The sequence below is a fragment of the Delphinapterus leucas genome, chromosome 3 (assembly GCF_059928025.1).
Source record: "Delphinapterus leucas isolate spDelLeu-1000000601 "Yukka" chromosome 3, BTC_Dleu_Yukka2, whole genome shotgun sequence".
NCBI lineage: Eukaryota > Metazoa > Chordata > Mammalia > Artiodactyla > Monodontidae > Delphinapterus > Delphinapterus leucas.
Window position 1 is genome coordinate 102,252,364 of NC_143131.1, and position 13,429 is coordinate 102,265,792.

The 13,429-nt window shown below is 41.9% G+C and overlaps 1 protein-coding gene across 1 annotated transcript in view; it reads left to right on the forward strand.

Moving 5' to 3' along the window:
- The window catches only part of SNCAIP (synuclein alpha interacting protein), a 74,641-nt gene that overhangs the window by 43,361 nt on the left and 17,851 nt on the right, over positions 1–13,429 (forward strand). The window contains 2 exon segments of the mRNA XM_089909227.1: positions 6,534–6,659; positions 11,629–11,798. Of these exon segments, the coding sequence (XP_089765353.1) occupies positions 6,534–6,659; positions 11,629–11,798 (296 nt within the window).

Sequence of the window (13,429 nt, forward strand, 5' to 3'; positions counted from 1 at the left end):
AGAATATTACCACAGCCTTTCTTCAGGGGGAGTCATGTTAAGTGATAGTTTATTTTGTGCCATGGTAACTTCAATTAATATATATGTAATGTTTCCTATATGTACCAAGCACCATGCCGTTGGCTTTTGTGTACATTATCTGCCTTATGCCTTAAAACAACCTTATTGGATTCTGTTGTTTTTATCCCCATTCTATAGATGAGGAGACTGAAAAAAGAAATCTTAAGTGGCTTGCATGTGGTCTAATGGCTAGTAAGAGCAAAGGCTGGATCTCAACTCAGGTCCTTTGGCTTTGGGACCAGATTCTGGTTTTCCTCCATTTGTGTAGATAATTTGTATAGCTTGTTTACAGTGGCACGGATACAGCTGCAGAAGTCCTTTTTTACAATTTTATCTCACAATACGTTGTGATATTTGGAGTATCTTAACACAGCTCGTATGAAATTCATGGAATGAAGAAAGGAGCAGGAAGAACATTTAAAATTTGTAAAAGCCAATGTCTTTGAAATAATTACTCCGTTTTCTTTGTGTATTGTATTTATGAGCCCCAGTCATGGTGCTCTACAAACAAATGTAAGAATTAATAAGATTTGTTAAGATGCCCTTTTTTTGCTTAGACTGGCAAAGGGGAGAATAGTGTTTTCAAATGACCAAAAGAATCATTAAGACAATAGTCTTCATAAATCATTCTCAGTATAAAACAAAATTTTATTTATTCTCAAATTGTCTGAGTAATTGTTTCATACCCCTGATTTCATTTGCTTATGTAAAGCCTAAAGAGAAATTTCAGATATCAGTGAAAAGGCTGACTGCACTTTTGGAAGAGCTTGCCAAAGAAAAGGAGGAAAGGATTGCACTGCTGTTCTGAGACTTTAAGTCAATAATTGGGCATCCGGCCTTCTTTGTCCTGAGCAATGTTGCTTATATGTGCCAGTTTCTCTCTTCAGCTCTCACAGCAGGCTTCTCATAATTTTGAAGCTATTGGGACAGAACAAAAGAAAGTGCCATTTCTGGGACTGGTTGGGTGATAGTGTAGTTTGCTTGGCTGGACTAGAGGAAAATATGGAAATTAGTGACCTATGTGAAGAGCCATGTCAAACATTTGCTTCATGTTAGTATCAGTCTTCAGATTGTTATTTCAAGCTGATAAGCATTTTTAATGACCTCAAGTACAGCAAGGCATTCCAGCAGTGCCTTCAGGAGAGCATTCCTAACTACGTAGAAAATGTAGAAGCCCATTAGGACTGCAAATTCTGCCCAGCCATCCTACATCCGCCGCGACCACTTATGTAACAGATAACCTGTGGAGATGCTGAACTTGGAACCATTACAAGGCTAATATTTTCACAAGGAAGACTGTTATTGAACAGTTTTCTAATGGATTCAGCACATGCAGGTTTTTCTACATCAAGCAGGCACTTGAGTGTGTTCTGGTTTTGTTTCTTCAGTAAATACCTTTGGAAAGGATAGTACAGAGGAAAATTCCTCTCTTGGTTTATTTTAGTTGCCCTCTGCCCCTCCTATAGATTCTTAAAGAATGAGCTCCATTTGACTCGCAATTTGTGTCCTTTTACTGGTTAAAATTACCTTTAAGGGCTCCAGAACCGCAGGGTAGCCAGCAGTTTTTAGTGGTCTTCTGGAGTGATAGATCTTTGGGTGATAGGAATTGATTTTCCTCCTCTTGACACACCAGGTCTCGGAGGGAGCAGCTATTTCATTCCCTGATTGTACCTAGCAGAACCGGCCACAGGGAGCATGAAGGTGAAAGCATGAGGGACGCTCAGGGAATGAGCAGGGGCGTCCTCAGATGGGCCTGCTTTGCTGTCCCTTGAGAGAGATGCTTGCTGGGGAAACAATTGAGACAGAATTGTCTCAAGTCAAAGTCACCGCCTGTGTAACTTGGGCAGTTTTATTCGAACATGAAGGTTCAGATGGTCTCGTCCAGGATCCCAGCAAAGTTCTTGCCCTCAGGTGCTTGGGGGCTCCGGCCTGTTTTGCATTGGTCACTGGTTCAGTGGGCTCTCTGATACTTTCAACATCAAACTTATCATTTTGTTTCTGAATCTTTCATGTGACTTTTGGTCAAGGAGTTTTGCTACGGAAACAACAGGAATCATAGCATTAAGCATTTACCAAGAAAGAGCACATTTGCCTACGCTATGTTCATTCTCCATTTTAAATGTTTGCCCTGATACAGATCAAAAAAAAAACAAAAAGCACTTTTTCAAAAAAGAAAAAGCTCAGCAGTTCCTACGAATGGTCATGAATAGGCATGCTGGTGAGGGGGTTCCTTCCACAGGCTGTGTTATCGTTTTTCCACGGTTTACTTTAAAAAGGGGAAATATTCTGTTGACTTTATTGTTTCATTGTCATGGGGTAGAAAAAAGTAAGCAACACTGAAAGGGTTATGATTGCAGATGAAAGCAAACTGAAAAATCTTTGAATGGCACAAGCATTCATCTGCTCTCCAAGGACCTTTGAAAAAGCTTAACCAACACAGAGCTCCACAACCCACAGACGGACAGTTAATGTGATTTCTGTGACCCAAAGGTTGGAAAGGGAGTGTGTCCTTTATGGAGTCAGGGGTCATGGGGCAACGAGCCATGGTGGATATTCATACTCAGAAGACAGAGAACATTAGCTCCTGAGTCTGAGTTTAAATCCTAGCCCTACCCTTACTAGCTCAGTAACCTTGCATACGTTTACATTTTTTAAAAAAAGAAAAGATCTCCCTGGACCTCAGTTTCCTCATCTTTAAAATGGAGATAATAGAACCTTCTTTACAGGGTTACTCTGAGGTCCAAATGAGAAAAGCCACATGAAGCACTGCCCACTGCCAGCACATATTAGACACTAGGTAAATGTTGGCTATTATGGTTATTGGATACCTTCCACTTTATTATTTTTATTTCTATAAATATTATTTAATATATTTATTTCACTATGAGTGAAGTATCAGAGAAATTGGGCAAAGAATTATTTGGGCCTTAACCTATTTAATCAATTCTTAGATGTATTTTTTTTTCACATTTTACTATCTCTAGATTCAACATTTATCTTACAGTAAATGACAATATGAGATTATTGCTGGCCATCCTTTTACATTTGAATGTGTCAAAAACTGGAGTGAATCTTATAATTGATGGCACGTTAGATTTGATAACCTATGATCACAGGCAAAGCTGCTTCCTTTAGAACTTATGGTTGTAACAAAACTGTAGACATTTTATTGATACCAGTAATAAACCGGTGGCATAGTTTTCAATTACATTTTTAATTAGACTGTCCAGCAAATCTCATAAATTACATGCATTAATTGCCGCTTTAAATAAATTGCATTGCCTTTAAGAACGTGCAAAATACAACATTAAAACAGGTCGCCAAAAGAGCAGAAAATCTCGAGAAGAGGAAACGAGTACATGAAGTAGGTTTCAAGTCGTTAGATGTAAGTTGAATGGGTAGGTGGGTGTGTGGGTGATTGGGTGGAATGTCAGTTGCAGAGGCATTCTGTAAAACAGAAATAATACAGAAGAGCCAGCCCATCCGTAGGACTGCATTGGATGTTCTCTGAAAGCAATGCCTATGGGAAAATGAACATCTGAAGTTACATTCTTCCTTTAACATCTTCCTGATACACACACACACATACACACACATACACACCACGCACACACTGGTGGGGGGCAGAGGAAAGAACCCGTGGAATGTCTAAAAGATAAAAGAAGAGGTGGTCATCATTGCATATATATCTATAACATGTATGCATTTACAAGGGCCTTCTTAGTTGGAGAAAATAGCTGTATTTGTTCTGTTCTCCTTACTAGGTATTTGTCAAATAAGTCACTGTTTAAATTGTAGGACTGTGGATCTCTGCTGGAATGTTCTCCAGAATCAGAGCAGAAAGCATTTCTCAGAGACTGGATGCTAAACATGCTTTTACCCAAACCAAGGGATTCTAGCCATCTCCATGTCCCTCTCAGAAATCCTAAGTGGACAGCCAGCCCATCCCTTTGAGCAGTGCTTCTGTGCACTGTATCGTAGGGGAGATTGTCATTTCCATCGATTTCTCAGTGAACAGGCCAGTTGCATAGCTTCTTATTAAAGTAAATTGTCCACTGCAGAACACAAAACTGAATTGGAGGGGCTGGGCAAAGACGTGCCTTGTTCTGAACAATAGGATAAACATTCTTCCTTTATGTAAGTCTTGCATGTTGAATTGGGTAAGAGCCTTAATTATAGGAAAGAATTATCCATGACATCGTAAGAAAAGCAGGCAGGTTGTCATAACAGTATGGACTGCACCTGACTGGGAGAGTCAGGGGCCAAGGCAACTCCTGCCTCACATAGACCTTGCCCTGTTCTCCCAGGTCATCAAGCCCCTGCAAAGTCCAGGTCTCTAGATTCTTCCCAGATTTCTACAAAGGGAAAATTCCTAGTCTTAGGAATAGTATTCTATTTCCTATAACTCCATTACTATAAGTTATTCAGTTATATTCAGTTATTCGAAACACTGAATTATAATAAAGGGCATTTTCTGTGCATGTGGAATAGACATATCCACTATAATATTTAATCGAGTCTGAAAAACATGAAAGTATGCCTGACAAGAAGGTACATATAAAACATTTCTGAGTATCTTGAACTCCTCTGAACTTTACTTGCTAAAGAGAGAAGCTGCTAGAGTATCAGAGAATATCCAGTTGTCTTCTTCAGTTTTCTGATTTGTAAAATAATTGAATTGGATAATTCCCTAAAATCTCTGCCACTTCGCATTTTTAACATTTAATATCATGGGGGTCACCACAAGCTTGACAATGACATTGAAGATGGCAGCACTGTCCTTTTCACCAGTAGGGGCCCAGCAACCTGCCCGCTTGATGTTTCTGTGTCTTAGGCATTGACTTCTAACCAGTTGGTCATGTCATTGACCTTGAGGTACACCCACTCATCCAGATCTTTTCAGGAGTTAAGATCACATGGTTTGATCATCTCCAGATAAAAATATTTTGGTTTTTTCCCTACCTAATTAGGAAAAATAAAGGAAGTTGTTGTACCTTATGCATTCGAAACATCACCTGCTCTGGTACAAATGTCACTCCCAGCTTCCTCCAAGTTTGCCTCTGAAGAAGAGTGCCTATCTTATCGCACTCCTACCTCCCAACCCTAGCCTCCAGGCTTTGCTCCACCTCATTCTCTAGGGACGTGGAGGGTTTTACTTCCTACAAGGTCTGTCTGCTTTTGCAGCTAACACTCACCATGCTTTCCCAGGGTGCATTCTTGGTCGGTTGTAGGTATTGATTACATTTTCTCTCCTTGCTCTTTAGAGGGGTTACTCCCTGCTTGCTCGTGTAAAAAAGGTGTGGTACAAATATTCAGTCTCTCCCTGATGTCATTGATGCCTTTATAAACAGTGCCCTGTTCCCCACATGAGGGGAGAAACATGAAAGGAGCTGGCTGTTTTTATCCAGCATTCCTTTAGCAGATTAGTTGGCATGTTCAGAAGGTGAAGGCAAATTTAATCCAGAAAAATATAAAAGTTCATGACCAGTCCAAGCAAATAACTGGAAAAGAAAATCCTTTAAAAGGCTAAGGAGAGGTTCAAGGCTATTTCAAACGCATGATCATCTTTTTAAATGTCAAATTCCACCCACTAAACTTCATGCTGTTGTTTTTACCACTCTCATATTTTTTTAACATTATATTTAATTTTTCTATTTTAAAACAGTGAATTCCCATCCCCGTGCTTTCTCCTGAGGCCAAACGTAACATGTAAATACCACAAAAGACTCAGTCGGTAAAATGCAAACAGATTATGACAACACACACTGACTGTTCTATGTCTTTGCTTTTGAAAGGTTGTGTTCGAAGCTTTGAGTCCCCTTCCTTTAACATAGAAGAAGAGAAAGATTTATCTGTTAAAACAAACAAACAAAAAAAAACACCAACATTTGGTCAGAAAAATCAAGAGGGTCCCAGTTTTATTTCAGTGTGGTTATCTTATACTTAGCAACTTAAGATGTTGCCTCTTTCTTGTAAGCCTATTGATTGTACGGTATGGGATTAGGAAGGCATGGTTGAAGCATGATAAACTTAAAGTAGAAGCTAGGTATCTCAATAGTCCAAGGTTTTACAATAATATTCTTGAAGCCTCCAGATAATATAACAAAGTAACAAAAACATTGCCTTGGACTCAAAAGACTGGACTGGTTCCAACATTGACTGTCTCACTGTGTGACTGAGGAGGTACTCAAACTTTCTGTGAATCAGTTTTCCCACCTGTAGAATAAGTAAGCAAAACAAGAGCGTTTCTGAGATAACTTTCTGCTCTTCAAATTCTCAGAGCATTCTTCTTTCATTAACTTTAGTCAGAGATGCAAGAATTTTCAGTTCATACTGAATGGAAATGTCCTCCTCGTAAGGTAAGCTTGGCTATATCTAAGCTTCACATGTTGGAGTTTTGTTTTCCTCTGTCCTTATATTAGACTTCACTACGTGACAGTCTATTAATTCCAGCCTGTCCTTGTGTTTAATAGGAAAAGATTCTGCTGTGGCTTCTTCAGTTCATGCAAGAGCAGGGCATCTCACTGGATGAAGTAGACCAGGAAGGCAACAGTGCCGTTCATGTGGCTTCCCAGCATGGCTACCTCGGGTGCATACAGGTACACAGGCCCTGCTGCTCTGGAGAGAGAAATGAGTGCATCAAGTAACAAAACAAAACATGGGAATTTTGTTCACTGGGAGAATGTCTGGATTAAATCAGCTTTTCCTCTTATAGTGGATCATGAGGAGTCAAATTGTTACATTTGTATTTCCAGAAATGCACACAAACACTGGCATCAGTAGCTGTCTGGGTTTCTCCTGGAGTGTCACAGGATGTTCAAGGGGACACTTCTTGCCCTTGCAGCATTACCTTAAAACCCCAATGCTGAGGACAATGAAGTACCCCCATGTTCTCAAGACAGCAGGAAACCACTACCAGACTGACATCGCTGAGTCCGTCACATGGAGGGTGCGCCCTTCCTGCTGTCATTAGCACACTTCGCCTTCCCAAATGTCTGAAACACAGGACCGAATTTTTAAGAAAGAATGAGAAGAATTCCTCAGAGTAGCAAGCAGGAGGCTTAGGAGAGAGAGTGGTGTGGTTTTCTTCTCCCGTTCTTTGTAGTAGGACTGAGCTTCCCCAAAGCATTCAAAAAGTCCCAGAACTGATTCCAGGAGGCCCTCGATATTGGTCCCCTCTGCCCGAGGGCAGGCTCAGCAGGGCCTCAGTTGGCCAGCCGCTCCACTCAAGAGCCTCCGGTGGCCTCATCCTTTTAGCCCAACATACCTTGCGAATATTACCATGTCCTTTGTGTGCAGTGCTGTAGAGAGGTTGGGGAGCAGAGCCACAGGAGGTGGGGAGGCCCTTCCCCCTGCCCCAGGCCACCTGGAGGTACATCCAGGAGGGCTGCTTAGAGAGCACAGGGTTCCTACAGGAAGAGGGGTTGACCTCTCGTCCCACAGCTGAATGCAGAGCTGCACAAAGCTGAGCCACACCCAGTGTCGCCATCCTAACAGCACATAGTGGGAGGCCCTGCGAGAGTCCTCAGAAGCTTGGGGCACACGTGAATGTGAAAACTGGGTATTTATTATATACAATAGTTTACATCTGCTAATCCCAAACTCCCAGTCCTTCCTTCTCCCACCCCCCTGTATAGCACAGGGAAATATTCAATATCCTATGATAAACCATAATCGAAAAGAATATTAAATAAAAAATGTCTCTGTGTATAACTGAGTCACTTTGCTGTACAGCAGAGATTAGTACAGCATTGTAAATCAGCCATACTTCAATTTTAAAAAAATTTTTAAAAAACTGGATAGGCTTTTTTACCTAGAAAATGTAAGGCCCTGACTGACAAAACGAAGAGAGAAGAGAGCTGAAGAGAAGGAGGGAGAGTGACAGTGTGAGGAGAGGAAAAGCTTTGAATTGGAAACAGAGTTTAGAATTGACCTGGAATTTAATTTATGAACATAAATCATAATTACCAGAGTCCAACCAGTCACACCATTCTCATCATTGAAAATGACCCAGCATCTATGGATTTGTTCCCACATCTGCCTGAGATGTAGGAAAGGGCGATTGACAACGTATGGCTGAAGGCCATGATTAAAGAAAATACTTTTACCTCACCAGATTTATACAGTTCAAAGTATGTGTATGTAAGAACTCTAAGAAAACAACACTCTTTTTCAGCCTTATTAGGTATTGTTTCTTTTATTCCAAACTCAGCGGGTACTTACTGAGGTCCTACTGTGAGCAAGGTAGACTGTATCTCAGAGAGAAAACTGGGAAGTGAGAACTTGCTCGGGACGGTAGAGAGGACTCAGGGAATTCAGACGATGTGGAAAAGCAGTAAACGTAAGAGGCAAGAGATTCATAAAACCGGAAAGCAGAGGTCACAGCAAAAAGCCCTCTGCAGAGTCTCCTCACATGCAACCACTCTGTGGAAAGCCACGCTGATAGGAAATATTTCAAGTGTCTGGGAAGTTTCCCCACTGTTGTTGGCAAAGCGTGCATCTTCTAATTTAAGACACCAAGTTGTAAAAGGAGTGATGAGAAAAGAGAGAAATTTAAATTTTTACCAGGATCTGCAGAAAGATGAAAGGAGTAGCATTACTTTTTATGGAGGAAAAATAATTAAATGAAGACTGAAAACTTCATTTTTCCATGTGACAAAACACTATATATTTAATAGTATTGAAGTAGACTGTTTTTATCAGCCAGTAAATGACTGCAACCCAATGAAAACAGCTGATATCACTAATTCTGTTTGAGATCTTACTTATTTTCCTTCTTAATATGTGAGGAGAGGCAGTCTGTCTTTTCAGAGTGTTCGTCTCTCCACTTAACACAAATGATATTTTTGGCACTAGACACCATGGATGTGGAAACTTGAATAATCTTGGAAGCGGGTCTATCCACTGGGTGTGAGAATAAAAAAAAAATAGGTACAAAGAGATTGAAAGTAGAAAAGGGGGTGAGCGAGGACATTTATGAAGTGAAGAGGGGAACTAAGTATGGAAAACATTGGAAAGATAACTGCAGAGGCCAGAGTCAAGGGAAGTGATAATAGTGTGTTTATGCTGAGTCTCTGAGAGCTCAGGGTGAGGTGATCTCTGGGACACCCTGTGACGTGGGTGGCATTGGCCTTATGGCACCTTTTGTGGTGAGTGATCCTAAACCAAGAGGAAAATGAAGCTCCTTAATGACTTCTGAGTCTAAGTAGTCTAGGAATTTAAAAATCACAAGTATTTCTTGTGGAAATAACATTTTCTATTACTAAAATAAATCCAGAGGTCTACAGACTGATCTTGATAGCGTCAAAAAATACGGCAGACTCTGACAGTTGATTAATATTGATGTAACAGCTTTTTGTGGGGTCTGTTGTCATCACAGCATAAAAACAAGAGAGTTTTGATTTTTTTTAAATTAACAATGTCAGGGAATTCCCCGGCGGTCCAATGGTTAGGACTCCGGGCTTTCATTGCCAAGGGCAAGGATTCAGCCCCCCGTCAGGGAACTAAGATCCCACAAGCCGAGGTGCAGACAAAAAAAAAAAAATTAACGATGTCAACCATGCTCCATCAAATCTCTCTCCCCTCTACTAATGGTACCCTGGCCAGATTCCTTAACTTTTTGCTTTCGTTTGACTATTAACAAATTTATTTCAAACCAGTTTAAAAATCTCAGTCTTATTTCTGGTTCAAAGCATTGTCCTCCCCAACCCAGATCAGACTCATGGTGAAAGGGACTTGGTACGGGACGGAGGCATGACTGGTTTTTTACACACCACCTTAGCTCCTATTCCCCTCTCTCTTCTGGGCTCCGGTGTTGGAGACAAAGGGGAGGTATGGAGAGAAAAAGTCAGCTGTCTCTTTGCTTTACTGCCAGAGGTCATGGCATCTCCCTGAAAGTTGTCTTGCTTCTTTAGCTCACTATGGTTGGCCACTGATGCCCTCTGGGGAAGCCTTCAGAGGCTGAATCTCTGGTGGGCACGGTGGGTGGGGACTTCAGAGGGTCCTCTAGAGCCTTCCCACTGATACCTGAGACAGGAGATCTGGCCCCGACCTCACGCCCTCCTCCGCCATACAGTCCCCTCCACCTGTGTTGCACCCCACCACCTCCTGTTGCTAAAGAGCCCTTTCCTTTTTTTTCTTTTTAATTTTTTAATTTATTTTATTTATTTATTCTTTTGGTTGCATTGGGTCTTCGTTCCCGTGCACGGGCTTTCTCTAGTTGCATCGAGCGGGGGCTACTCTTTATTGTGGTGCGCAGGCTTCTCATTGTGGTGGCTTCTTTTGTTGCAGAGCATGGGCTCCAGGTGTGTGGGCTTCAGTAGTTGGGGCACGTGGACTCAGTAGTTGTGGCTTGCGAGTTCTAGAGCACAGACTCTGTAGTTGTGGTGCACGGCCTTAGTTGCTCTGCAGCATGTGGGATCTTCCCGGACCAGGCAATCGAACCCATGCCCCCTGCATTGGCAGGCGGATTCTTAACCACTGCGCCACCAGGGAAGTCACCCAAGAACCCTCTCCTTTTTAATTGGGTGATAACAAGCTCACAGCAAGCTCCCTTCTACAACGTCTGCTCAATATATGGGACATACCCTTGCCATGGCACGTGGTGGGAATGTGGGCCCTGCCATGGCAATTCTGTCCTGTTCTTTTTATTCCTGATTGGGTAGGTTCAGCAACAGATCATGTGCGCTGCCCAAGTAAATAGGAAAAAGTAAACAAAATTCCTTCTTTTTCTTATGGGCATCCCCAACTTCAAGGGCCCACCCACTGAAAGGGACAAAGCCTCTCACCACAGACACTGCCCTGCACACCTCATAATGGAAAGGACTCTAAGGAAGAAGGAGCCTCCACCCCTTCCCAGTCTCCTTCCGAGGCTGTTGTGAGATTGATAGTAGTGGGATTGGTTGGCTGCATCGTTGTAGGCTCCAAAAAGAGGCATCTGATACTGACCACTGAAAGCTCACCAGAGGCTGTCCTTCGTGTGTGATGGTACTCCTCAACCCAACCGTGTCCCGCTATGGGCTCTGGTGACTGGTTTTGGAACAACAGGAAAAGTTCCATTCAACCTTCTGTTACAGTCATTAAAAAATACGGATGTTTACGGATGGACCTAGAGAATATCATACTAAGTAAGTCGGACAGAGAAAGACAAATACTATATGGTATCACTCGTATGTGGAATGTGAAAAATAATACAAATGAATCTATATACAAAACAGAAACAGACTCACAGACATAGCAAACAAATTTATGGTTACCAAAGGGGAGAGGGAGGCAGGGGGAGGAATAAATTAGGAGCATGGGGTTAACAGATACTAACTACTACGCATCAAATAGATAAACAACAAAGACCTGCTGTATAGCATGGGGAACTATATTCAGTATCTTATAATAACCCATGATGAAAAAGAGCTGAAAAAAAATGTATATAAATATAACCGAATCACTTTGCTGCACACCTGAAACTAGCAATATTGTAAATCAGCTGTACTTCAATTCAAAAAAATAATAAATAAATAATGTTTAGAGGGAGGTTCTGATACGATCACATGTCTCCGCATTCTCTGACAGACCCTGGTTGAATATGGAGCAAATGTCACCATGCAGAACCACGCGGGGGAAAAGCCCTCCCAGAGCGCTGAGCGCCACGGACACACCCTGTGCTCCCGGTACCTGGTGGTGGTGGAGACCTGCATGTCGCTGGCCTCCCAGGTGGTGAAGCTAACCAAGCAGCTGAAGGAGTGAGTGACCTGTTCGTTCCATGAGAACCAAGTCTGGCTGCTCATCGTTGTGCTTAGGTTTTAGCCAGGTCTTTGGAAGGCTCCCTCCTGCTGGTCTTACAGGAATTCCCTAGTATCCTCCTCATCTTCTTTTCTTCCTCCATCCCAAGTCCTCATGGCCAGCATTCATGCCATTTCTGCAGAGGCAAAATGATATTTAAACAAAAAAAATGCAGAGCTAGCTTCCTAAGCAGAGAACTTAAGCCACGGTGGACAAGGGGAAGGAGCCTCTCTCTGTGCTCACATCTCAGGGTCAGATGACGTGGCAGGCGCGGAAAGCACACGTGGGCATCATCCCAAGCTTCTGTCCTTAACAGTCTAGCAAATCATCAAAAGCAAGAGAGAGAGAGAAGGGCTAGAGATGGGCCAGTTTCTCAGTTTTCTCAAAAAGAAAAAATGTATATTTGGGAAATTGCAGACAGGTCACCTGGTAAATATCACTGGCAAATTTATTATAAAAATTAAGCCGATGATTCATGAATCCTCAGAATTTAAAATCCTCAGAATGTAAACTTAGCGTGATGTTACTTAAAACACTCTTTGTCTAGCTAAAATCAGTTCTTTTCTGATGAGATGATTCAGCTGGTACACACTGCATACCTAGATGCCAGGGAAGCATTTCTGGAAGGCTGCCATGATATGCTTGAAGAAAGGAGGACCAGAGGAGAGGCCATCCGAGGGGTATCCAGCAGGTTGGAGGATTAAAGAGCTGATGCTCGTCTGAGGGGACCAAGGTCAGCCCTTGGAAAACACATCAGCCAAGTGACAGCTGCCATACTAGGAAGGGAATCACTGAACATCAAAAACACTACTCAAAGTAATGGTGACAGATTAGGAGGACAAATCTTAAAAATGAAATTTTAAGGAAAAAAATGAAGTTTTGCTTTAAAATTATAAAAAGTATTTTTTTTTCTTCTTTCCTTGTGAAAAAAGACCTGTGGTTGGTAGGAGGCCTTAACTGAGTAGAAGTGTAATTCATGCAACAATATGACAAGTCCTGAGATCCTCTGGTTCCTCGCTAAGCTCGGGGAATTGTTTTCTCTCTCTGCTTCTATTCCCTTGCCTTAGAGGTAAGAGCCTCTGTGCTCCTCTGCTTCTCCCCCTGCCAGTACCTAGAATACTCTCTTTAATGAATTTAGGCTTTTACTAGGAAAAAAAATAAAATTTAAACTTAAAAATTAGAACGGTTCCTTTCCCTCCAAGAATCCTCTGCCCAGTTACACAAGACTCCCCCGGGGCAGATGAGCTAAGCGAGCCTGAACGTCTGGGGAAAATGCACACAGATTCATAACTCAGTAAGTTATCTTGCTACAGCGAACATACTTGTACACGTCTTTATGTACATGTACTGGTGTTTCTGAAAAGTTCCTAGAAGGGGAATCGCCAGAACAAAGTGCATATGTATTTAAAATGTGGATAGATGTCGCCACTGTCCTCCAGAACTGTTGTACCAGTGGACACTCCCCCCAGTAGTATATGGACATATCCATCAAGAGGAACTTTAAAATGGTCCAATGGAATGTTTTTTCTTAAGGTTTGTACTCAGAGAAAAGATCACAAAACCTTCCACTGTCTCTTACCACAGAGTCGGA